The 25987-nt window shown below is 42.8% G+C and overlaps 1 protein-coding gene across 1 annotated transcript in view; it reads right to left on the bottom strand.

Moving 5' to 3' along the window:
• Positions 1 to 25987, bottom strand: part of TTN (titin) — a 237364-nt gene that overhangs the window by 168723 nt on the left and 42654 nt on the right. Inside the window, exons 44-71 of the mRNA XM_027678451.1 lie at positions 13651 to 13929; positions 11984 to 12547; positions 11241 to 11522; positions 10857 to 11135; positions 10208 to 10486; positions 9833 to 10111; positions 9419 to 9706; positions 9022 to 9300; positions 8640 to 8921; positions 8256 to 8534; positions 7869 to 8147; positions 7496 to 7774; positions 7090 to 7377; positions 6712 to 6990; positions 6281 to 6562; positions 5876 to 6154; positions 5462 to 5740; positions 5093 to 5371; positions 4685 to 4972; positions 4213 to 4491; positions 3723 to 4004; positions 2854 to 3132; positions 2464 to 2745; positions 1729 to 2007; positions 1316 to 1603; positions 832 to 1110; positions 453 to 731; positions 73 to 351 (exon numbers count right to left, since the gene is read on the bottom strand). Coding sequence (XP_027534252.1) covers positions 73 to 351; positions 453 to 731; positions 832 to 1110; positions 1316 to 1603; positions 1729 to 2007; positions 2464 to 2745; positions 2854 to 3132; positions 3723 to 4004; positions 4213 to 4491; positions 4685 to 4972; positions 5093 to 5371; positions 5462 to 5740; positions 5876 to 6154; positions 6281 to 6562; positions 6712 to 6990; positions 7090 to 7377; positions 7496 to 7774; positions 7869 to 8147; positions 8256 to 8534; positions 8640 to 8921; positions 9022 to 9300; positions 9419 to 9706; positions 9833 to 10111; positions 10208 to 10486; positions 10857 to 11135; positions 11241 to 11522; positions 11984 to 12547; positions 13651 to 13929 — 8148 coding nt within the window. The remainder of the gene's footprint in view (positions 1 to 72; positions 352 to 452; positions 732 to 831; positions 1111 to 1315; positions 1604 to 1728; positions 2008 to 2463; positions 2746 to 2853; positions 3133 to 3722; positions 4005 to 4212; positions 4492 to 4684; positions 4973 to 5092; positions 5372 to 5461; positions 5741 to 5875; positions 6155 to 6280; positions 6563 to 6711; positions 6991 to 7089; positions 7378 to 7495; positions 7775 to 7868; positions 8148 to 8255; positions 8535 to 8639; positions 8922 to 9021; positions 9301 to 9418; positions 9707 to 9832; positions 10112 to 10207; positions 10487 to 10856; positions 11136 to 11240; positions 11523 to 11983; positions 12548 to 13650; positions 13930 to 25987) is intronic.

Below are 25987 nucleotides of genomic sequence, written 5' to 3'. Positions count from 1 at the left end.
TCCCCAGTAAGCAATTTTTTTATAGTTTTGTGAGAGAAAAAGAATTTTATCAAGCTAATATAAAATCATCACCTTGAACTGTTAAGAGAGCCTTTGTAGATGCAGTTCCTACGCTGTTTTCTGCCTTGCAGATATATTCTCCAGTGTCATTGCTAACCACTTTGTTGAAAATAAGTGTAGCAACATTGTCTTTAAAGAACACTTTGTACTCAGGAGTAGACCTCAGTTTTGTGTCACCTTTGTACCAAGACACAGTAATTTCTGGTGTTCCAGCAACGCAACATTGCAATGTTGTATAATCCCCAACTGACACCTCAAGAGGTTCCAAGTGTGTAACAAAATAGGGAGGTTCTAAAAAAGAAAAGCAATTAGATAGGGTCATTGTAGTGTCAGGTCTTGGAAAGCATACACTTGAAAAAAAGGCAAGAAAAAGAAGCAAAAGGAGCACACACCTAGGGTAGAGACTACAGCCTCACAAACATCTCTTCCCGCCTCATTTTCAACATGGCAAGTGTATTCTCCTGAATCTTCTTTGGTGCTGTCAAGTATTTCCAGGATGCAGGATTTCTCTGTGGTGGTGATGCTACACTTCTGAGATTGTGTGATGGTGTGGCCATTCTTCTTCCATGTCACAGAGATGGGGAGGCTGCCTGTGTAAGTGCCCTCCAGGATGATGGGCTTGCCAGGTTCCACAAACTGATCACTCAGTTTCTTCACAAAGACAGCTGGCTCTAATGAAAGGTAAGAAGTCACAAATGTTGAACACAACATGCCAAATGGAGAGAAGGAAACAATATTTTAAGGTAAATAGAGAGATCTATCTTTACAAACCTTTTACTGTAAGGTGTGTTGTACAATTTGCCCTGCCAGCATCATTAGTCACTAGACAAGTATACTCTCCACTTTGTGAAGGAGTTACATCAAATAACTCAAGCTCCACAACGGACTCCTCCAAGTAGATATTGCATTTGTCCCCTGGCACAAGCTCATTGGCCCCTCTAAACCAGTTGACCTTAAAAGGAGGGGTTCCTCTGACAACACATGTGAAAGTGATGCTTGTGCCTGGCAACACATCCAGAGGCTCTGGTGTCCTCTCAAAAGATGGTGGCTCTAAACACACAAGAGAAAAAGAGAGATGAGACAGGTTGCTGCAGCATAACTCTGGCATTTCCACACACTACTGAAGACAAAGAGCAAAATCTTTATTTTTCAGTCAATAATTTTCCCCAAGAATATTTACAAGAGACTGCAGGCAATTTCAAAAGGGAAAGAGAAAAGAACAGCTCAGAGAGCTTCCTGACCATCATATACTGACCTTGTACGGTCAATACAGCACTGCATTCATCTGAACCAGCTACGTTGGTAGCTTTGCAGGTGTAAGTTCCAGTATCTGAGTTGCTCAGTGAATTAACTTCTAAAATACATAGGTTATCTGAAAAGGAGATTTGATGTTTTTCGCCATTGACTAACTTAAGTCCATTTTGAAACCAGGCAACAGAAATAGGAGGTGAACCTGACACTTTACATTCCAGCAGTGCTGATGAACTCAGAACACAGGGGGTGTCCTTTAGTTTTCTTGTGAAAGAAGGAGGAATGATTCGATCTGCATAAGAAAACATAATAAATCCAAGGTTAGAGAGAAAATGAGAAAAGGAATGGAAGAAAGGATAGAGAACATGACCAAACAAAAGCTTTTGTAAAAGATAGAAGACAAGATAGCCAACCAACCTAAAACATCAACTGATGCTGTGCAACTGCTTTTCCCCACGTCGTTTTGCACTGCAAAAGTGTACAGTCCACCATCTTCCTTTTCTGCATTCATAATTTTAAGTGTAGATACATTATTGAGGAAAGTAATTTTGTATTTTTGGCTGCTGGTCAGCTCTTTGCCATCCTTGAACCACCCAGTGGAAAGCTGTGGTGTGCCTGCCACTTTGCACTCCAAAGTACAGGCATCTCCTACAGTAACTCTCATTGGCTCTGCTTTCTCTACAATGACTGCAGGCTCTGGAAGGAGAGATGGGTAATGTATATGGTGAAAACAGGATTTGATTAGTACTAACTATAAGCATTATAGCAGTATAAGATGGAGTTTACACATTTGATGCTAAGGAAATTTCAGTTTGTTAGAGTGGAATTTTTTCAGCTGTTTTTTTCCATCCTTTCTTCTACCCCAAACTGGAAATTTCAGATGCTCTAAAAAATTAAGTACAAACATTTTAATCTCCTAAGAGAAAAATGCAACTGCCTGTCCCTCTCCCACCAGGCATGAGCGGTTCCTTTTACCCCTATCCCTGAAAACTGGAAATATGGAACCTGACTGCTGCTTGTTGGGCAGAGAATGATTCTCTGTTTTGATTGTTTTGAACTCAGGGGCATAAGCAGAGTATACAGCTGACACTAAATAGCCAAGTTTCTAACTTTAAAAAAAACCACTTTAATGAATTTGTGCTTTTTACCAACCTAGAATAGTTAAGGTAGCCATACACTCGCGACTTCCAGCATCATTTCTGATCTGACAGGTGTATTTTCCAGCATTGTTTGTCTCCGTGTGCACAAATTGTAAAGTTGCAATATTTTCCATAAATGTGATCTTTGTGTTTTCACTTTCTCTAATAATTTCCTCCTTGTCTTTAAGCCACTGCACAGCAATTGGCTGGGAGCCCTCCACTCTTGCTTGTAACTCTACTGGTTCACCAACCACAACAGTCACGCTGTTTATTTTAGTCAAGAATTTTGGTGGTTCTGAAGAAGAAATATGCAGTTACAGTAAATACTCACAGTGTTTTCTTAAAGAAGAGCAATGCAGCACCCTTGGGAGCACTGCAATAGGCATGTGTATCAATACTTTACCTTTCAGTTTCACGGCGCAAAAACAAGTGTCACTTCCTACATCGTTCTGTGCTTTGCACTGATATTCACCAACATCTGCAGCTTCAACATTAAGAATGCGAACACTTGTCTGGTAGTTTTTGGCTGTAACCTTGTACTTCTTACTACTGCGGATTTGTCTCCTGTCTTTGTACCAGGCAACGTCAAATGGAGGTGTTCCTGAAATCTCACATTCCAGGCTAACCTCAGATCCTTTGACAATGTCTACTGGAGAGGGTTTCCTGCTAAAGACAGGAGGTTCTAACAAGGGAAGAGAGGAACATTTTTAGAAAGGAGTCTAGAGCTATTTGGCCAACAAACAGTTTACTGATACCTGCTTCTAAACAATGAAACTGCTGAGAATATCTTCAGAAGGGGCAAGGGCTTCCCTCATTTTCTGGGCACATTATGAAATTAACTTGCCCACAGGTGAGCATTCAGAGCCCTTAGCTCCTCTGTATAAAAGGTAAACAGAAGGGTGACCCTTGGCAGAGAGGGTACAGGTCTCATTAATCTGGTAGTAATCTCCCATACACAGTGTAAAACTGACACTAGTCAGTTTATATCTGTTCTTTTTCTTCATATTTCAGCTCTTTTATATAGAAATCCCCACTATGATCTGTCTTGGACATTCAAAATTTAGAACTGGGGAACAACTAGCTTAGAACTCTTCTGCATTAAGAACATCGTTCTTGTTTGGGCACTGGCAAGGAGGATGAGGGGCATCAAGAAACATGAAGAAAAGGGCAGTCCTGAAATAAGAAATTAAACTCATGTTCCTGTGGATTTCCAAGGGGTTCAACCACTGGGGGAAAAATAGGATGCAGTCAGAGAACAAGAGAACAGCTAACCTTTCACTGTGACTTTGGTGCTACAGCTGGCCTTGCCGGCAGGGTTGTGAGCTTCACAGATGTAGTCACCGCTCTCATCAGTACTGAGATGATTCATTTCAAGCACGGCCACAGAGTCAATGAAAGACATCCGGAATTTTTCGCTGGCAACAATTTCATGGTCATTTCTGAACCACACTACTTTCATCTCTGGAGATCCACTTACTTTGCACTCAAGCCGGGCTGAGTCACCCTGCTTGACTACTTTTGCTGCCTCTAGCTTCTTAGCAAACTTGGGTGGTTCTAAAAAAACCAAAAAAGTGGGGTCAGGAAGGTCTGAATTAATACTGGAAAGAAAATATGAGGAAAAAGAGCCAAAAAAACATGGGGTGCAAGCACAAGAAAGGGAATTCACCTGGCAGTGTATCAAAGATCACTGGAGTGGGTTTGGCAAAAAGGAAAGAGAAGAAAGAGACAAAAAGACTGCAACACATCAAGAAAGAGTGCACACCTGTTACCATCAATGTTGTAGTGCAAGAGTCACTGCCAACGTCATTTGAAACGTGGCAAGTGTAGTGTCCACTCCTAGAAGTATCCACTGAATAGAGGGTTAAGAACCCAGTTGAACCTTCAATCCCAATGAAACAAGTTGGACCAGATACAAGTTCTAAATCTTCTTTGAACCACTTTACTGTAAAGGGTGGTGTTCCTTTTAGTGTGGCCTTAAACTCCACTGTGGAATCTGGGATGGCTTGTTGGCTTTCAGGTTTTACTAAGAAGCTTGGTGGCTCTGGAGTTTTTAAGAAAAAGAAATACTCGGTTACATCAGAAATGCCTAAGAATGAAGAAAATTAGGGAGGCAAGCATGGAGACCAAGTTTTTAGTATTAACATTGAGATATATAAGAGTGTTATGTTGGGACAAGGTTTAAGGTATTTTTCCAGCATCTATCACAAATAAGAAGTATTAAAAGAGTTTCAAACCTTTCACAGTCAGGACAGCACTGCAAGAATCGTTTCCAGCAATGTTAGAGACACTGCACGTGTAATTTGCACTGTCTGCCAGCTCTAGATTAGCAATCTCAAGTGACATAGTGTTCTCGTGGCACAGACTTCTATATTTTGCACTGTCAGTTATCTCTTTTCCATCCTTAAACCATTTTGCAATAATGGGGAGCGACCCAGAGACTTTGCACTCCATTTGGATAGAAGATCCCAGAACGGTATCCTTTTTGGTTAGTTTTTTGATAAATACAGGAGGAATTGATTGATCTGCCCAACACAAGAAATGGCAAAAACACATTGGTTAACTTCTCGCTTAGCTTGCACAGAAATTATTATTTTTTTCATTTCCTCCTTGTATTGGCAAATTTCCCATATGTTAATACAAACCTAGCACAGTCAGAACAGCTTCACAGGTGCTACTTCCAAAGTCATTTTCAACCTTAAAACTGTATGTACCACTATCCTCCTTTGATACAGGTTCAATCCTGAAACTGGCCACATTGTTTTCAAAGGTCATTGTGTAGTATCTACTGGGCAGGAGCTGTTTGCCATCTTTGTACCATCTTATTCGGAGCTCTGGCGTCCCAGCCACAGTACACTCCAAAGTCACGGGGTCTCTTTCAGTGACTTTAAGCGATTTAGCCTTTTCTATGATCTGTGCAGGCTCTGAGGTATAAAGAGTATAAAACTGACAGTTAGCTATGTAGATAGGGGACTGACTTTCAAATACTCATCAAAGTCACACCTTGTACACACCTTGTACAAAAAGCAAAGCAAAACACTTCTCCAAGCCAGATTCATTCTTGGCCTGACAGGTGTATCTCCCTCTGTGGCTGAGGTCAACATTAGCAAGCTTCAGTGTGGCCACGTTGTTCTCAAAGGTAATATGGTGATGCTCATCGTCTTCTAGTATTTTCTCATCTTTTATCCATGACACAGATAAGGGTTGAGCACCTGCTACAATGCACTGAAAGAATGCATCACCTTTCAAAATGCTAGTGACGTTCTCCAGCTTCTTGACGAAGGACGGTGGTTCTGTTGTGTGAGTTTTGTTTGGAAGAGAAGTCATGGAAAGGGAAGAGGGGAAAGAGAGATCATATAATGTAATCCTAGTCACTACAGTTTAGCTAGGTGATATAATGTTTGAGGTACGCTTCCTAGAGGACTGACCTTTCAAGCTGAGCCTTGTGCTGCAAGAACAGCTCCCACCTTCATTTGATATAATACACTGATATTCACCAACATCTGAGACATCACAGTTAGTCACAGTAAGAGTAAATACTGATTCTTTGGTGGAGATGGCATATTTCTTGCTGCTGAACATCTCCTTATTGTTCTTCAGCCACTTCACCTCAAATGGAGGAGTACCAGTCACCTCACACTCTAGTGTGGCCTCTGAGCCCTTCACTACCTTGGTGGGACTCAACTCCCGAACAAAGGTTGGAGGCTCTATAAAGAAGAATGATAGTAACCTTTAGTAGATGGTAACCTTAAACAGTTTTGAGGGGAGAAGAAGTATCTCCTACTTCCTCATCCCAGATATGTGACATAGATGACAAGATGTTCAAAACTAACCTTTTACTTTCAGCTCAACGCTGCAGCTTTCACTACCTGCATCATTGTGGGCTTCGCAAACATAAATCCCACTATCTGCCACTCTGGCTTGAGTGACTTTCAAAGTGGCTAATCCATCTATGAAGGAGATGCCGTACTTAGCCTGGTCAGTCACTTCATTCCCATCCAGGTACCATGTAATGTGGATCTCTGGTGTGCCTACTACCTGGCACTCGAAAGTGGTGGACTGTCCTTCACGCAAAGCTACTACAGAGGTTGGCATCTGAATAAATCTGGGGGGCTCTAGAAGATGGACAGAGAAGTCGAGGCTTTTAATATTTAAGGTGGGAATAAAATATAGAATTTAAAGAAATAAAAAGGTTTCCTCCCCCTCCCACCAAAATTGCACAGAAAAATCAGAACCAAAAAAATGAGGAGATTGGGTTGCACACCTTTTACAAACAGAGTTGCTTTGCAAGTTGCAGTCCCCACATCATTGCTTATCTGACAAGTGTAGTTCCCAGAATCAGACGCTCTAGCTGAGAAGAGCTCCAGTACACTAGATGTGTCATCCTTCCAGACAGATCGATTTGCTCCAGACAGGAGCTCTTGGCTGTCTTTAAACCACTTTATCTGCAGAGGAGTAGACCCTTTCACCAGTGCTTTGAACTGAACCCTAGCATTGGGCACAACCTCTTGAGACTGGGGTTTTTCCACAAAATATGGCGGTTCTATAACATGCAAAAAGGAAGAAAGGGGATTACGCTGAGACAGAGAAATCCAAAATTATGAATGAGAGACCTAACACAAGACAAAGAAGGAACTCAAACCTTTGACTGTTAAGAACCCGCTGCATTGGTTGCTTCCTGCTTTATTTGTTGCTTCACAGGTGTAAGAGCCAGTGTCTGTGCCTTCCAGTTTATTTATTTCCAGAAATGCAGTATTATCATGGAAAGAATATTTGTGCTTTTCACTTGTTGTTATTTCTTGGCCATCCTTGTACCACTGGATACTTATAGGATGTGAACCAGACACTATGCACTCCAGGTGGACAAAAGACCCCTTAATGCTGTCCATTTTCTTGAGTTTTTTTGTGAATTTAGGTGGTATAATGAGATCTATCCAAGACAGAGTAAAAACACAAAGTATGAAATTCAACCTTGATTGTGGCAGATATCAGCTCAGGAGAAAAGATTTTGAATCTAAAAACAATGGTAAGAGAAAGCCCATACACACCTAGGACGTTAATGCTGGCAGAACAGCTACTGCTCCCAACGTCATTGTGAACCTCAAAAGTGTATTCTCCACTATCCTTCTTTTCTGTATGAAGCACCTTTAGGACTGAGACAGTATCTGTAATACTGATCTTATATTTTGGGCCTAATGTCAGTTCCTTGCCATCTTTGAACCATCTGGCTGTAATAGGTTTTGTTCCTGAAAATTTACACTGCAAGGTTGCTGGGTCTCCCTCAGTCACATCTATTGACACGGCCTTGTCCACAATTGTAGCAGGTTCTGTTGTAAACAAGGAGATAGAATGTTAAGGGCATCTGTAAAAATCACAAGGGAACCATCTATGATCACTGCAAGCCCTCAGGGTAAGACCAACCTTTGACAGTCAGCAGAGCAGAACACCTCTGAATTCCTGCCTCATTTTTAGCCTGACAGAAATATTTCCCATCATGTTTCAGCTCAATAGATCTCACCAGAAGAGTGGCAACATTGTTCAAAAAGGTCATTTTGATATTGCTGTCTTCAATCACTTCATCATTGTCTTTCAACCAGGACACAGTGATGGGCAAGGAGCCTTTAATAGCAGCCTGAAACACAACTGTGCCCCCTCGAAGGGAACTGATGTTTTCTATCCTCTTCAAAAACTGTGGAGGCTCTGGCAGGAAGAAAGTGGCTATGTAAGTATGAGTTTGGTGCATAACTGTGGCATAGATACCACATTGGGCTAAAAGCATTCTAGTGGTGTTCTACACCTTGAACTAACCTTTCAGTGTGACCTCTGAACTGCAGAGGCAGCTCCCAACATCATTTGTTACTCTACACTGATACTCGCCAACATCAGAAGCATCAAACCTGAAAACGTGAAGACTAATCAAAGATTTTTCAATGCTTATTCTGTGTTTCTTACTGCTCCGCACGGGTTTATCATCTTTCACCCAAAACACTTCAAAGGGAGGCGTGCCAAGCACCTCACACTCCAAAACCACATCAGAATCCTTCAAGACTTCCATGGACTGAAACTCCTTGCTAAAATAGGGTGACTCTACAGTGCAAAAAGAGAGTGCAATTCCGTTAGTCATACTTCTGAAGCCTCTAACACTGTACTGAATTTAAAAAGACAAACTGTGCGGCTGGACGTCACACACACCTTTGACTGTAACAACACTACTGCAAATATCTTTTCCAGCATCATTTTTGGCCTCACAAATGTATTCTCCACTGTCTTCAGTATCAACCTCTGAAACATGGAGTATTGCCAAAGATTTTGCACAAGACATCCTGTATTTTTCACTCTCTTTTAGCTCTCTATCATCCTTGAACCATGTGATTTTAATCTCAGGAGTACCAGTGACTTCACAGGTCAGCTCAACATATCCACCTTTCTTTACCAGATGGGTCGGCTCTAGCTTCTCCTTGAAGGCAGCAGGTTCTGTGGATTTAAGAAGAACATTCAGGACAAAGAAGGCAGGAAAGAGTGCCACTGGGTCAATCCAGCAGCTAGAATTTTAAAAGAGAGTAAGAATGCAAACCTTTTACAAATAAGTTTGCACTGCATGTTACTGAACCAGCTACGTTGGAGACTTTGCAGGTGTATTTTCCAGAGTCTGCTGGTTTGACTGCATAAAGCTCCAAGTAACTTGCTAATGCTTCTGTCATAATGTAGCAGGCTCCTCCTGTCACGAGCTCAGTATCACCTTTAAACCATTTCACTGTCAGTGGTGTTGTGCCTTTAAATATGCCTTTGAAATGTACTGTTGACGCAGGCAGTACATCTTGAGACTCTGGTTCTACAGTGAAGCTGGGTGGCTCTAGATTGCATTGAAAGGAAAAAATTGTCAAGAGTAAGACGTGGCCTGCAGTTTGGGAAAGAAAAGTATTATCACATGAAAAGCAAAATTCCAAGAAATGTGAAATGAATTGCCAAACCTTTTACAAAGAGTGTACTACTGCTCTCTTTGCTACCAGCAGAGTTTGCGGCTCTGCAAATGTAGACCCCAGCATCACTTGCATCTAGGTGTTTGATTTCCAAAGATGCTGAGCCTTCTGCAAAATGTACTGTGTACTTGGCACTTGTAGTGATCTCAGTGTCCTGCTTGAACCAAGAGACGGTCATTGGAAGAGAACCTGAAATTTTGCAGTCTAGGCGGCACGAGGTGTTAATGATGCTGTCAATATTCTTCAGTGGTTTAGTAAAGAAGGGAGGGAGAGTGCGATCTGTTGAGAGTGAAAAAAATTACAGAAACAAACACATGAGCAAAACAGGCATGTTCTTCTGCTTCTGGCTCTGTTGGGTGGTGCAGGGCAGAGCAACAGGGCTCTTTGGAAAGGGTCAGTACCAACCTAGCACAGTGAAGCTGGTAGTACAAGAGCTGATGCCCACATCATTGGATATCTCAAAGGTGTATTCGCCACTGTCCTGCATTTCAGTGGCATAAAACTTGAGCTGGGCAATGTTATTTTTGAAGCTGATCCTATATTTTTTGCTGGCAGGTAGTGACCTTCCATCTTTGAACCATTTGGTTTTTAGCTCTGGAGTGCCTGTGACAGTGTACTCCAAAATAGCTGGTTCCCCTGCTGTAACCTGGATCACTTCAGCTTTTTCAATTATTTTGGCAGGTTCTACAACAGAATTAAACAACTGGTGTTAAGGACAAAAGGAAATTGCTCTTTCTCTCAGGTGGGAAACTGTGGGGATCACGGCCCTTCTCCACTAACCTTTCACTGCTAGTTCACCAAAGCAGGACTGACTTCCTGCATCATTCTCAGCCACGCAGGTGTATTTGCCACCAGAGCTCAGCTGGACACCAGTAATTTGCAGCGTTGCTAGACCATGATCAAATGTCACTCTCACATTGTTATCATCTTTAATAATGTCTTTGCCCTTCATCCACATTACAGAAATAGGCTCTGACCCTTTCACCACGGCCTGTAATGTAATACTATCTCCAGCCAGAGCTGTCACATTTTCAATTTTCTTAACAAAAGACGGTGGTTCTAGTTCAAAGAAGAGAGAGAAGAAAAAATACTCATTTGCTGCTGCATCATCCCATGAAATCTGCTACTTCAAGACAATTTTGTAAGACAGTACGTGCAATACACAGAGCAATTCAACAAAAGAGCAAGCAAGTAGAAGAGCGGCATTCTCCAGCTGGGAGCTAATGCATGGCCCTTTAATCTCAATGTTCTTCAAATTCACAGGTTTGATGCCAGATAAGAGTTAAGGTACACAAAGAATTTAAGAGAAGAAGATACTCTCTCTCCCCATTCTCCCCAGCCACCCCCAAATCCAAAGAAAAGACATTTTAAGAAATAAGAGGTTTTTGCCAATCCCATAAGTAAGCGGAGTTTTCTCTCTCCTACTGACCTTTCAAGATGTATGTGGCACTGCACATGCACTTTCCAACTTCATTAGCTATCACACACTCGTATTCACCAACATCTGCACTATTAAATGCGGACACCTCCAGAGAAATAACAGCTTTCTGAGAGGTCAACCTGTATTTTTTACTACTGCGAATCTGTTTCTTGTCTTTGTACCAGCTAATCTCAAATGGTCCAGTGCCAGCAACCTCACACTGAAGAACGGTGTTTGTTCCCTTCACTACCTCTGCAGGTTCAAGTGTTCGGATGAAAGACGGAGGCTCTACAAAAGCAGCAAGAAAGAATTAGTCAACCTTGCCAAAAAAAAAAAAAAAGGAAGGGAAGGTTTTTCTCAAGAAAGTGACTGGCAGCAACAAGAAGGACAGACCTTTGACAACCACTTCAGTGGTGCAGCTGTCACTTCCAACCTCATTTACAACTTCACATGAGTAGGTCCCACTGTCATCAACTTTCATGTCCAAAATATCTAACACAGCCACAGAATTGACAAAGGACATCCTGTGTGTGTTGCTTTCATGGATTTCCTTATTGTTCTTGAACCAAGTAACCTGGATTTCAGGAGACCCTTTGATTTTGCATTGAAGGCGTGCAGAGTCACCTGGGGTCAGTAAATAAGATGGATCGGCCTTCTTCACAAAGGATGGTGGTTCTAAAAATGGGAAAAGGGAAGAGAGAGGAAGAGATGGTAAAAAGGGGAAGAAAATGGAAAAGGGAAGGGTAAAGAAATGGAAAAGGGAAAGGGAAAAAGGAAAGAAGGTTGAAATACAAGGCTTTGAAAGATTGGTTCCTTGAACAAGAACAAAATATGACTTTACAAGAGACCAGCACAATCTTCGCTGAACTGCAGCTCCTGTGGTTTTGCTTGTCCTCTTTGTTCATCTCTCCCCTGCATGCAGGAGCAAATCTTGGATTTCTCTGGTGAAAAAAATATTGAAGTAACACTTGGTGCACTGGAAGGCAACAGGGGAAATGAGTTAGAGGGGAATGGACAGTGTAGCAGGTCTGAGAAGAATTTGGTGTAATTTCAGCCCAAAGAAGTCTTTTGCCTGAAAAAGAAGAAATGGGGAACCCAAGAAGAGGAAAAGTAAAGGTAGCTTAGAACTATCTTACCTCTGACTGTGACGCTGGCAGAAGAGGAGCTGCTTCCTGCCTCATTTGAGGCAGTGCACACATAGTGGCCTGAATCCTTGACTTTAGCCAGAGGAATCTCAAGCGAGGCTATTTTGTCTTCAAAGTAAATCTTATAATCTTTGCCCGGAGGGATTTTGTTTCCATCCTTTGTCCACCCTACAGTTACTTTCCTGTCTTCATCTACCTGACATTCAAGACGTATTTTTTTATTAACTGCTGACTGCACTGACTGCAAAACTTTAATGAAGTGGGGCTTGTCTATAATGACCATTTCAACCTGGCAAATATCAGCCCCAAACTTGTTGGAAGCTTTGCATGTGTAAACCCCTCTGTCACTGGTGGTGAGAAAGGAAATTTCTAAAACATGTTTATTTTCCATTTTGGAGATTTTATGGTGGTCTGAAGGTGAAATTGTCGTGCCATCTTTCTGCCAGGTGACGTCGATGACCGGAGTGCCCAAAACAGTACAGAGGAACTTGGCACTTTTGCCCACAAAAGTAGTGATAGATTCAGGTCTGGTAAGAAACGTTGGTGGAAGTGCTTCTGCAAAACAAAGGGGTTCGGTGTTATCCAGAGTTGAGGAACAGAGCCTATGCTCTTTCTCCACATTTGCCAGCGACAGAGAGCAAGAGAGGCCAGCTTGTCACTGGACACTCTTAAGCAAAAGAAACCAGCAGTGAAGGAGATAAGAGGCATTAAAGATGATAAATTTTGGCTTTTGGTTGGTACTTCTTTGGTCTATATATTGCTCCAGAGCTTGAATTTTGAATCTCTGGAGCAATTTACGAACTAAAGGAAAATAAACCAAAAGCCAGAAATTCCTCGCCCAAGATTGACATGTTTGCATACTCTTCTCTCGAGACGGGTCAGTTTGCACGCATTTCACAGTTCATGCATCTTGTGTTAGTCTCTAGCAGATAGCACTTAGCAAAGACCAAATGAAGACTCCTCCCACAAAGAGAAAAGTCAGAGTAAAAAAATCGTCATACACTAAATGCCCAAAAGACACGGGTTTGTTTTTTGTTTTGTTTTGTTGTTGGGTTTTTTGTTTGTCTGTTTAAAGAAAAAAAAAGAATTGTATAGCTCTCATTAGATAAAAAGTTTGCAAACTGAAACCCTTTAGACCCTCTTTTGTTTGCTTAAGAAGATCTATTTGCCCAATCACAGAGTTCCCCTTTGGCCACAGCCCAAAGATGTTCAGGCATGCAGAGCTGCATAACCCGCGTCGCAAGTATAGCTGCAGGATAAACATAGGGTGCTAGGATAATCACACAGTGACTATTACACCAAGAAATCAGATTTAAAAGTCTATTTCTTGTCGTCTGGAAGGTAAATAAACCTTTTTCAAGAATGTATTCATAAAGCAATCTTATTCGGTTGACAGTCTTTTTCCTCCTGCTCTCTTTTCCCTTTTCCCTTTCCTTCTGAAACTTTTCACACTGATTCTCTTTTCTATGTACAGAAAGCACCGGAAAGCAGCATTCTCAAAAGTTATTCCTTCTCTGTGCTTATGCCTGCCAATATTAGGCATGGATTATGTACTATAATAGCAACCAAGAACCCCACAAGTGTAAGTATAGCAGTGAAAGCACTACAATACACCAAGATATTTTATGGAGAAGAAGTGCTTGGAAGTCTGTACTTACCAGTTACTGTTAAAACAGCTGTAGAGCTTACACTGCCATGCTGATTGGAAGCCTTACAGCTATATTCTCCACAGTCAACAACTTGAGGCCTTGGGATCTCCAGCGTGGAGAGGTAGTTGGAAGTGCGAATGGAGTATTTGTCCCCATCATATATCTCTCGTCCGGCTTTGTACCACTGGAACTTGACATTGGGAGCCATCTCCACCTCACAGGTAAACTTGGCCACATGATTTACAGCCACCTCCAGGGGTTCGAGCCTTCTCCTCAGGATAGGTGCAACTGAAATCAGAAGCAGAGATTAACTCAAAACCCTGCCTGCTAACATTTTGAAAAATAACAGTGAAGTGACTGACTGAAAAAAAAGGAAAAGGTGACATATTTGCAATTCACATAAAGTGACTGTAAAAGAAAAAATATCTGTAAGAAATGAAAGCAGTACTAGGCTCAGTGGACAGACAGTCTTACGGTGTCTAATGACATCAGGAAACACTGTGATGATACTGGAAAAACAAAGTGAAATAGCAATGCACAGTAGCAATAGGACATACAGTACACCATCCTGGATTTGTGAGAAATAATGGTGTGAATAAGAAATTGTGGTGAATCTGTGCAATGACTCTAAGGAGTGAGAGAGGGTGCAGTAGTGGGAAAAATGGGAAGAGTAGGTCCACTTCCCAGGCAACAATGGAAGAAGTGGTTCAGATTCAGCTTTGTCCTGACCATGCTTGTGCAATGAAGCAACAAAGTTCCTGACCAAAGACTGGGGTAATAGAAGTGAGAGGCTTTGCAATGTGGTAAAAGGAGACCATCAATCCAGAGAGAAGGGGACCCTCTGATTAGTGGCATGATGGTATTAATATTGTATCCGTATCCAAAGTACAGACACATAGAAAGGCAGGTTTATTAGTAGAGCAGTGCATTAAAAAGGCAGTATTTTATCCCCATAATCCAACCTCTTTTAACAACTGTGAGTTTTGCTGCTGTTGCTCTTTTTCCACCTTGATTCAGCGCCTCACAGGTGTACTCTCCTTGGTGAATCTCTGCACACACTTTGTTTATTACTAGTGTGTATGTGTCCTGATCTTGCAAACACTTGAATTTGTTGCCTGAAGATACCAGTTTACCCTCAAAGTACCAGTTCACTTCACTGACATTTGTTATGACGGACACCAGCCTGACACTCTCCTCTTCCTCCACAACAGTATCTACCAGTTTGCTGTGTATGATGGGACAACTCTCTTTGCCCAGCTCAGCCTGTAACTTCCCAGCTCTAGTTTCCAGATCCTCTCTGCCCTCTTCCTCACATATTTCTTCCCTTTTCTCTTTTCTTTTCAATATTTCTGTGGGTGTCTGAGCGAGAACACCCTCAGAGGCTACATCAGCAGTGGCTACAGCCACACCCACGTCCTTGATTTCACCACACCCAGTCACAATGTTGATTACTTGTGTAGGCAAAGGTTGCTGCAATGGTACTTCTGCCTCCATAGTCCTCTCAGCCTGCTGGGGCTCCAGCTCAGAGGTTTCATCACAGGATTTTCCTGTGAGAAGTAGATTGGGATAGAATGGAAATGTTTTGCATTTTTCATCTGTCAAGAGATGTTTATCTTCACAAAGAGAATAAAAAGCTTCCTTCAAAACTGTTTTCTGGTCAGCTGTCTGAATGCTGAAGTCTCCCAAGGAGACTGGGATTTCTATGGGACTGCATCGTCCTGTGGTCACAACATAGGTGCACAAGGTATGTGTATTCTCCTTGGTGATGTTTATTGTCTGTACTTCAACATTTTCTTTATCAGCCAACCATTCTGAAAACAAGAGGTTTTTCTCACTTACCACTGTAGTTTTTAGTGCATTTTTAATTTGAGACTTTATGTCCAAGTTGCAGCTCTTGGGAACAAGAGCAGTCAGCTGACTCTCTTTGTTGAGGACTTGGCTGGGCTGGAGCTGGTCAGAGTGCATTTTTTCATGGGGTTGTCTCGCTGCTGTTTTCCACTGCTTAGGTGGGCTGGAAAGATCAACATGTTCCTCCTCCAGGAACTGATTTTCTTCCAGGAGCAAGGGAAATCTCACAGCCTGCCCCTCATGTATTCTTGCAGCAAAATCTTCCTCTACTGTTTCCAGGGAAGAAATGTTCTCCAGAGGGACAGTTTGGCCCCCAGTGAAGGCCAATTCAGAGGGAAATCTGGGTTCAGCCTTCAGCTCACCTTGTGTTGCCTGAAAGCCTTCGAGGACCTGGATTTGGTCACCCTCTAAGGCACAGCTCTCAGTGGTGCTTGATACCTGTAGAAGGACTTGGGAAACCTCTGTCTTCAGAGCAGCCAGTTGCTCTGCTGCCTTGGGGATGACTTTCTCTTTGATCAAGGGTATGTGTACAGCTACAGTCCCAAGGCAGCCTGGAAGTTGTGTCTCTGTTGCTGCTGCAGGCACCACGCCCTGTGGGCCACCAGGGAGGGTTTGCCGTGCTTCTGCCAGAAGCCTACCACTCTCTTGTGTCATGGCCACTTGGGTGAGCATCTCTTCAACACTCTGCACAGCCAGACAGGTCAGTGGCAGGCCAGGCAAGACATCCTCCCTGGGCAACACATGCACTGCCTGGCTCATCTGGAGCTGAAGGAGGGCCAGAGGCTTCCTCATGGCCTCAAGACTGAGTGCTCCTTCCACAGCAGGAAGCTCACCAGCCTCCTCATAGAAGACGGGGCTTTGGTCCTCTGCCACTGCAGAATGCTGCAAGGCTGGGCTCTGCCTGCACACAGCATGCTCCTTGGGCAGCACGAGGAGCTCAGCAGAGCACGTGGCCTCACCCAGAGCACTCACTGCCCTGCACGTGTAGAGCCCAGTGTCCTCCTCCATACAGTCCCACACTGTCAGGGAGCCTGAACCGTCAGGGTGGTGAGCAAGGGAACGACGCACATCAGAGAAGAGCTGCTCGCTCCCCTTGAACCACAGCACATCTGGGCCTGGCTTCCCTGCCACTGTGTACTCAAAGATTGCAGTGGAGCCCGGGGCACACTGCACGCTGTCGGGCTCCTTGGCAAAGCAAGGGAATCCCGGTATCCGCTGCCGCACATGGAGGTGGGTGCTGCATGTGGTCTCACCGTGTTCATTGCTGGCCACGCACGTGTACTTACCCTCGTCCTGCACACCCACATATGGAAGGATGAGGCTATGGCCATTGCCAGCAAACACTAACTTACAGTCCATAGACGAGGTTAGCTTCAGACTGTTGAAAAACCACTCGATTTTGGGTTTGGGGCTGCCAGTAACAGTAACAGAGAGCCTAGCTACATCTCCCTGCCAAACTTCAACATTCGAGACCTGTTTGAGGAAAACAGGGGCTTTTCCCTCCTCCTCCATTTTCATTGTTTCTTTGCTGACATAAACTGGTTTTCCAGGCTCAAATTCAAGTGTTTTTTCTCTCTCAGGAAACTGAAGGCCGCTGCTGTAGCCTTCATTTCTTCCATCCTCAGAAGAGGCAATAAGAGACCTAGCGATGTCTGTATGGAAAAAAATTGTTCAATTTTACTAGAATATTTATGAAAACACTCATAGATAACAATAAGCAGTGTTAGGAAAACTATTTTTTTATAGCTGGAGGCTTTCCCTATACTGTAGAACAGCTAACAATGAACATGAGGTCCCCTTGCTGTCAAATACACACCTGCCAAAACCAGCAAGACATGCTGTGCTGTCAGGTTACTTAGGAATTTCCTATCTGGATCAGCATGGATGTCTTTTTAAACCTGACATCACAGTATGGGTTAGGCATACCCCCCCAGGGTGCACCGTGCAAGTAACAATCAAGCAACATTGATGCATTTCACAGATATAATTAAAGTGGTATGTGGTATACAAAAAGTGGTATGTGTCAATATTTGTATGTACATCTATACAAATAAGTAGAACAGAACAGTGTAAGACCTTGATTTAATTCAAAACACCAAGAAAAAAAGCAGAATGTTAGAATAAGAATTGAAAAAAAACCCCGTAAAACAAAAAACCAACCAACAATCCTACAATCTTTTCAGCACGCTGACTTTTACTCTGGTGCATAGTGCATCTCTTTAAACTCTATCTTTTGTCTAATACACCAAGAGATTACCTCTCTCTTACCAGCTTTGTCCTGGTTTTGTCATTAGACCCTTAAGTTTACAGCACCATTATAACAAAAATCACAAGTCTGCGTTGATATGATGTCATTGATTTAAATCTCTGCTTATGAACTTCTCCCTGTCACAATTTGGCATATTAAAACAACCACAATAAAAGAGAGAAAAAAAGGACAGAGCACTTTAAAATTTTTCTTGCCCTTGTGAAGTTATACATATATATGTTGGACCACTCTAGTTCTAATGATGGTTTAAAAGTGAGAGGAAGCAGAGGTGAAGAACATGCCATTCTCTGCAGATGCTTGACAATAGAAGCATCAGTGAAATCTCAGACTTCCAGGAATGGTACAAGCAATCCCTGAAAAGCATGATGCAAAGAAAATCTTTGGAAATCAAATACTGTTGTCCTTACAAGTTTGCTAATTTAAGGTCCACAGAATTCAACATGGAAAGATATGAGAGTTTAAAAAAGGAATAAAATTGTGAGTGGATAAATGTCTCTAGGAACTCTAACAGGGAACCTTGATAAGTTTCTCAATTAGAGTATGTTAAATTTAAAAACTTATTGAGACAATAATTTTTGCTGCACTCCAACAAAAAGGAACAGACTAGGTCACACCCAATTCTTTTTCATTAGTCTAAAACTTATTAGTTTTGCCACAAATGCCAGAATATACATGACATAGCACAGTGCATACAATGACTAAGTGCAGAGAAGAGATGCTTAGGTTAAAAAATAAAAGATTATATCAGTCCTTCGGTATTACTTACCAGCCTTGCTAAAACAATAATAAATTGTGCAAGTGAATTTGAGAATGGGTGGCAGAATTTGGCCCAATAAGTAAAATATAAAAATATGTAATATAAATTTCAGAATGAAACCCATGGTAATACACAAGAATGCTTTATAATGGGAGTGTGGAAAAAATTAATGCACTTTTGTGTGTTCCTGAATATTTATGACAGAAAAACTATACAGATTCTTTTTTGTATTTTAGATAGGTGTGTGAAATGAATAAAGTACAAGAAGTGATGGACTTAAATCATTTACATATTTATTTCACAAATTAACCATACATGTTAACATTCAATGCACATTGATGACAAATAGACATAATTCATCCCTTTTTTAAAATACTTAATTTGTAGAAATGAAGACAACATTAAACCTGAAAATTGCGAGCTTTTTGACTCCTATGAAAGCACAAAATTTTGGAGAGATAGTCAAGGTACATCAGTTGTCCCAGAGTAAGTTCATTCCAACCTGGGATTACTCCACATTTAATATTTGTAGCTTAGGTGAGACTTTGTCTCTCCATAAACATATGATCATGCTCCTGGCTAATGTATGAAACTTAAACCAAGACTTTTAAACTTACATAAACCACAAACACTACTACACAGGTAGAGATAAAGGTGCTTGGCCATATGTTTCAGATGTGAATATAAACTTGGACCTGTTTGGCTTATGGCTTCAGAACCAAGTTATGGGCCTGTTTCTGCTAAAAGTTTTCAGATTTACATGCAAAATAAACACACATCACAATTGCATAGGGCCTAATCCAAGGTCTTCTGACCTCTTTGGCTTTGGGCCTAAAAGACCCCTCATGTCACAGCTGACACAGAACATCAGACAATTCTTGCCAACTTCCCTAAGGACTTCTGCTGTCTAATGAATCAGACAGTGCTACACATCTACACAAGGAATGGATCAAGGACATGTTGTGGAGTAATTCTTTCCCAGCACAACATTGGGTCAGACACTCATGTTTCTCTTCCTACCACCATTACCTATGAGAAATCACAATTATCTCTGCCTTTTAACATATAAACCTTACATATGTATATTAAATTTATATCGGGCAACACAATCGGCACAAAGAGAATCTTTTGATCAAAATATACTATCCCGGGTGAGTGATGGGATAGTCTTAAAAGATTATCAGTTTTTTGAGGCATGCTGACCTCAGTGTGAGGACACATCAAACTCAGAAATAAGAAATTGTAGGAACATAACTGAACATAATATAGGAACAGTTCTTTTATGCTTAAAATCACCATGGTACTTAAAGCTGTTTGCAAGGTAACTGACAGAAATTTGTAAATGACTGGAAGAACCTCATTAACAGGTTAAAAAAAGTAAAATTAATTTTTGTTTAGGATTCTTGAACTCAAGATATCACCTTGACTTAGAGGTTACTGGAAAGCTGGTACATGCATTAGAGAGGTATTTAACTTCTAATAAACATTAATTAATAACTTTCATACTTTTAACAGATTTTCTCAATTTATGATAGTTTATGTAAGAGAGATTTAGTTCTGATTGTCAGCTACTGCTGACTCTTCCTCCTAAATATTAGCATTACTTTAAATACAAAAATATATATTCACATGGAGAACATGAATGTAAAAGTCTCTTCTGGTGAGAAAATGCCACAGATAAAAATTGAATGTATTCCATTTATTTCTGGTCATCTTGACACATAGGACACTTAACTGGTATTAATTAAAAAAAAAAAGGAATATGTAAATATATAGTTCTAATGTGAAACAAGATACTGATAAAAATATCTTACTTTTTTACTACTATGTATTTTTTATGAATGACACTGGAATACAGGGACAATCAAAATTATTTTAATGAATTTACAGTAACATCACTGATTTATTATTATTTTCCCTCTCCTTTCCCTTTAACTTCTAAAGATACAGTACAAAATATGTTTTCATGTTTATTACTTGGTAATAGAGAAAAAAATCCTGTCCAGTCTCTACAAATGCAAAACTTTCATTTTTCTTCCCATTGTGCTGCTTTTCTTTGCAACAGCATAATTCCATTGACGTAAAAAAGGCATTTAATTCCATGAGCGGTTAGAATGAGGCCCATGGATGTAAGAATTTTGCAGTGATAGAAACTGTAAACACAGGATTTGAATCAGTGAAACTCACGTGTTCTGACAACATTGTGAGAAGGGGAAATACCAATTTAAGGAGTTCTTTCTCAGAACTATACCCAAACGAAACAGCAAGCATAAGTTAGTATTCCATACCTCTAGGTTACAAGAAAAAAGTGGTGTCAACATTTTCAGTGATTTCTAGCCTACATAAAACGAGTGGTTGCACCGTTACAGATACACAGGTATATGTACATTATACAAAAAAATTAGTCCTGCTTACATGAGTGTCAATTAAAATATCTTTACAAGAACGAGTAAGGAACTTAGAAGAAGCTTGAAATATACCTCGGTGCAGAAAATGTGCACAAAATTTATGCACAGATTAAATCTCACTTAAATTCCCCAAAGAAGGCAAGTTTAAGTGAGACAGAAATATGCCCACAGAGTGGTTTTCATCCCTAAAGAGATGAAAAACAATGCCCCTAAAGATGAGTGCTGCACTTTTTCCTGCAGTGAACAACATCATAAGAACATTTAGTATTTCAAAAGAGACTTTGAAATAAATTATGGAAATTTAGTATAATGTTAACACAGCACAAGTCTCAGCAGTTCCTGCCCTGTTAGTAGCTACACATTTGTACTGCCCACTGTCACTTTGCATAAGGTTTTCAATGGTAAGGCTAAGAGAGCCATCCTGCTCTTCCTGCAAACAGTACCTATCCCCTTCCAACAACACCCCATCCTTGTACCAGCAGACACTTGGGTGGGGGGAACCAGTCACAAGACACTGGAAGTGTACTGAAGCACCCACAAATGTACTGTAGTCAGAAATGAGCTTAACAAATCTGGGAGGAGCTTCTGTGACCTGGAATTCAAAGCTGCAGCTCTCTGAGTCCTCTGCCCTAAACTCAACCCGTTCCTCTTGGGATGGCTCTGCAAACACATCAAAACTAATGTTAACACACTTCTCCCCTTCCACTTCCTGCTCTTGCTGAGTCACTGCAAGCAGTTGGATTGCTTTTTCCGAGTCATCTCTGTGCGGCTCAAACTCAAACTCCAGCTCTATTTCTGACTGGTCACCTGGGCTCACAGTCTTACTCAAAAGCAAGTCACACTTCTGTGGCCTGTGTGGTTCACAGCCCATGACTGTCTCACTGCTCACCTTAGCACTTGTTACCTCCTGAGCCATGACCACAAGGGAGCCTTTACATGTTGCTTCTCCCAGCCTATTCATTGCCTTACAGTTATACCAGCCACTATCAGAAGGACCTACAGTTTTGATCTTCAGACTGTGAAGTCCCTCCTTCTGACTCACAACATACTTCTGTGTGCCAGGTGTCACACAGGTGTCACCTCTGAACCACTGAACTACTGGGACAGGAGTACCTGTTACCACACACTCAAACACTGCCTCCAAGCCTTCTGTCACCTTGATATCTGCAATGGGCACGGCAAAGCGTGGAGGCATTTCAGTTACTTGGAAATCAATTTTTACATCCTCATTCTCCACTGCAGCCAAGCCTGCAGCTTGTTCTAACAAGGCAAGTGGAAGGACATCCAGGGAAACTACTATGCTCTTCTTATCTGGGGTAAACTCAGGACTGGTTATGATTTTGACCTGCTTCTCAAACTCCTTCACTTCATTTTCATCCAGTTCCACTTCCAGGAGGATTTCCTGTGGTGAAGGTGACCTTGAAGATGTGTTTTGGTCCAGGTCAAAGTGTATAACATGCTCGTGGGTAACAGGGGGTGGCAGTGCTAGTGACCGCCCATATTCAGGCAAAACTTCCACCTGTGCAATACTTTTAGCTTCCCCGACAATGTTCACTGCATGGCACAAATACTGTCCTCCATCGGCTTTCTGGATATTAGTGATCTCCAGAACATATTTGTCCCCATCCTTCTCTATTTGTACTCTCTCATCCAGCTCCAACAGAGACTTATTATGATACCACTTCACCTCTGGCTTGGGCACACCTACCACCTCAGCCACAAACCTCAGTGTGCTGCCCTCGCACAATCTCCTCCTGCTCAATGCCTTGAGGAATGCAGGTGGCATTTCCCTGCCTGATGGCTCCAGGGACTCACGGGGGGTCCTAAACACGTCAGCCTGGGGCTGGTCTAGAGGCTGATGCCTCCTCTCACAGAAAGGGAGAGTGGTCAGGGCATCCATATACTCCCCAGTGGGTGTCCGATAGCGCTCTGGTGGTGTGCTGTCCCCTGATGGAGAGTAGGGTCCCTCAAAGGGTGTGAAATAGCGCTCTGAGGGTGTGTTGCATTTTGAACCCTCGGATCGTGTGGAGTAGTGCTCAGGGGGCAGGCTGTACACTGAGCCTTCAGATGGTGTGGAGTAGCGCTCAGGGGGCGTGCTGTACCCTGAGCCTTCAGACGGTGTGGAGTAGCGCTCGGGTGTGCTGAGCGGGGTGTGGTAGGATGCTGAAGAAGCAGTTTCAAAGATTTCCACTGAGGAGGGAGGTGTGTAAAAGCGGTCTGAATCAGGTGACTCCTCTCTGCTCCCACTCTCCAACTCTATAGACATTTCTGACTCAGGGGAGAAGGGCCGGGCAAGTTCCTGATGGTTGTTGTAATAATCATAAACCATGCTGAAGGTAACCTCCTCCACTTCCAGTGAAGTGATAGTTTCTTGCTGCTCCTTCTGAACTGTCCCTTTGAGATCTGGAATTTCATGTATCCCAGTAGTTCTTAAATAATTGGCCAGAGACAAATCAGGCTCCAACTTTGACACTTGAACAGCACTGGGCTCTGGACCTGCAGAAGTATCCTCCCACAGTCCTTCTTCATCTAGGCTATTCTCAGAGGCTTCCTCAGTGGCAGTCCTGTTCTTGTCCCAGGAGTCCTTCCTTTGCTCCTTCTGTGCCACAGGGTCATCCATTACTAAACCAAGTATGACTTGCCCAAAAGAGAAGCCCTTGGTTGCATTTGGTTCCTGTTGTGTGTCCCTGAGCATCTCCTCAGAGGAATCTGTGCTTTCTATCTCACAGGTGAAGCTGCTCATTCCTGTCTCAAAGACCTTGTCTATCCTGGAACCACTGTCTTCCTCAGCCTGATGCCCAGCCTGGGGTTTCTTTTCATGTGCAGCTTTTTTCAAGTCCATGATGAAGCTATCACTCTGGGAGTCTGTGGGCTCCATCTGTTCCCCACTCTCCCACACATGTGTTTCCTGAACTTCTCTTTGAAAATCTGCTGTGGACTCCACCAGAAATTCATGAATTTGTTCCTCAAGTGAGTCCTCCCGACAGACACTCACCTCTGACTCATGAATTTCTTCAGCAGGAGGCCCCTCTTCAGCAGATATCATGACACTGCCAAGGTCCCCATTAGGGATTTGCAAATCAGCCCTACTGGTTTCTCTTCGCTGTGCCTCTTCCTGGGCATCGACCTCCTCCTGCTGCATCCTGTAGCTCTGATGAAGTTCCTCACTCAGAGGCATTTCTTCCACAAGTGCAGCATGTTGGTGCACAGAGGAGATCGGCCCAGTTGCTCTTTCCTCCATGCTCTTAACAGCTGTGGGGGGTTTTGCCTGTTCTGTGTACACCGTCTCTGCAGCTACAAAAGGCTCCACAAGCTTCTTCAGATCAAATATGATATCAGTCTTATCAGTCTCAGGTGGCAACAGCTGCTCTCTGAAATGCCCTTCTTCCAGGTGAATCTCAGCTTCCTCAGCAAAAACCTGACCTGAGTTTTCTATGCCAGGAGGAGTGACGATTACATCCAAAGAAGAGCTGCCTGCATCAGACTCCATTCCTTGCAACATTTGATCATCATTGTGCATTTCCCAGTGTGTGGCATCACCATCATGAATTGTTTCTTCTTTACAAAGATGATCATCACCTTCAATGTCCTGTTCAGTATCAACTGATCTCTCTTGTTCCTTGTGCTGTTCCTTCTGCTGCTCTTCTGTACAGGAGTCATAAAAGCCAAACACCTCCTTTGTGGGTGTGCTTGCAATGTGGTCCTGCAGGTGGGGCACACTTGGCTCTTCTACAAGAGGCACATCAGGAGTCATTGCCTCCCAGGCAGGGGCATCACTCTCCTCCGTGCAAACATCACTTCCCTCTTGTACCACAGGTGATATAGGAATGAAAAATTGTGAATCCTCACATTCCCTTGCCAGAGCAGACTGCTCAGGGGCATGTGTTTGCCCTTGCACTTCCATAAGTGGTGAATCCTTACACTCTCCTGCCAGAGCAGACTGCTCAGAGACATGTGTTTGCCCTTGCACTTCCATAAATGGTGACTTCAAGATGTCCCAGGACAGAGTATCTGTATGTGGTATCACGTTGCCTCCTTCAGGCTCCAGTTCCTCTGAAAAATGACCTGAGTCCTTGGCCACCAGTTCATGCCCTTCTCTGGATATGGTAGGGTGCAGTTCAGTGGTAACAATTCCAAAGCTGTGTTCCTCAGAGACAGCTTTTCCCTTGTGGTGCCTCACCTCAGAAATACCATCTGTATTCCTGACACTTTCTTCTGTATAACCCATTTCTTGCTTTGCATAAACTTCTGTAATATCCAGCACTATTGTTTCCTCCATCTCACTTTCTCTGAAGTGAGGAGTTTTCTCACAGTCTTCCAACTGCTCACCAGGAGATGGAGACAGCCTTAGGGACCAGGGTAGGTGGGCTTCCTCCTCCTTGGGGCATACGATCTGTTCCTCTTCATCCTTCCCAAGTATGCTGAGGCCTTGGGGGTGCACAACGTGGTCCACAGCAGGCTGTTCCTCGGTGCCTCCATCTTTGCTGTGCAACTGGGGTGCACTGGGCTGGACTGTCAGCTCAGAGGCACTCTGTGCTGTTCCAGCCACGTTTGTGGCCACTAAACAATACTGCCCAGCATCTGTGACAGAGACCCCTTGAATATGTAAGCAGTACGTGCCATTCTTGCCTTCTTCAAACCTCAGCCTCTCACTAGCAGAGAGGCTCTGGCCATTCAGGGACCAGGTTGCAGCTGGTGGGGGATGCCCAGACACAGCACACTCCAACATCACGTCCTCTCCTTCATGGCAATGAATGTGTGCTGGGGCTTCTGCTACAAATTGGGGTGGTTCATTTCCCATATCAAATGAAAACTTGAATTTGTGCTTTATGGTGGGAGCAGCCTGGTCTGGAGGGTGTTGTGTGGTGTCCTTCATCTCTGTGCCTTGCTCTGGCGTTGGAGTGGGGGCAGTGATTTTGATCTCCACAGGCAACGACAGCAAGTGTGAGTCTGGAACTGCACTTGGCAGTCCTTTCTCTGCTGCAAAGGCCAGACCAGCTTCTTCTTCCTCCTCTTTCTCCTTCACTTTCTCCTCCTTCTCTTTCTCCCTTTCTTCCTCCTTCA

Source organism: Neopelma chrysocephalum, unplaced genomic scaffold, assembly GCF_003984885.1.
Source record: "Neopelma chrysocephalum unplaced genomic scaffold, ASM398488v2 Primary Assembly neopelma1_44, whole genome shotgun sequence".
In the NCBI taxonomy this organism is placed as follows: Eukaryota; Metazoa; Chordata; class Aves; order Passeriformes; family Pipridae; genus Neopelma; species Neopelma chrysocephalum.
The sequence above is the reverse complement of the archived record's forward strand: the minus strand, read 5'-3'. Positions and strand labels throughout refer to the sequence as shown.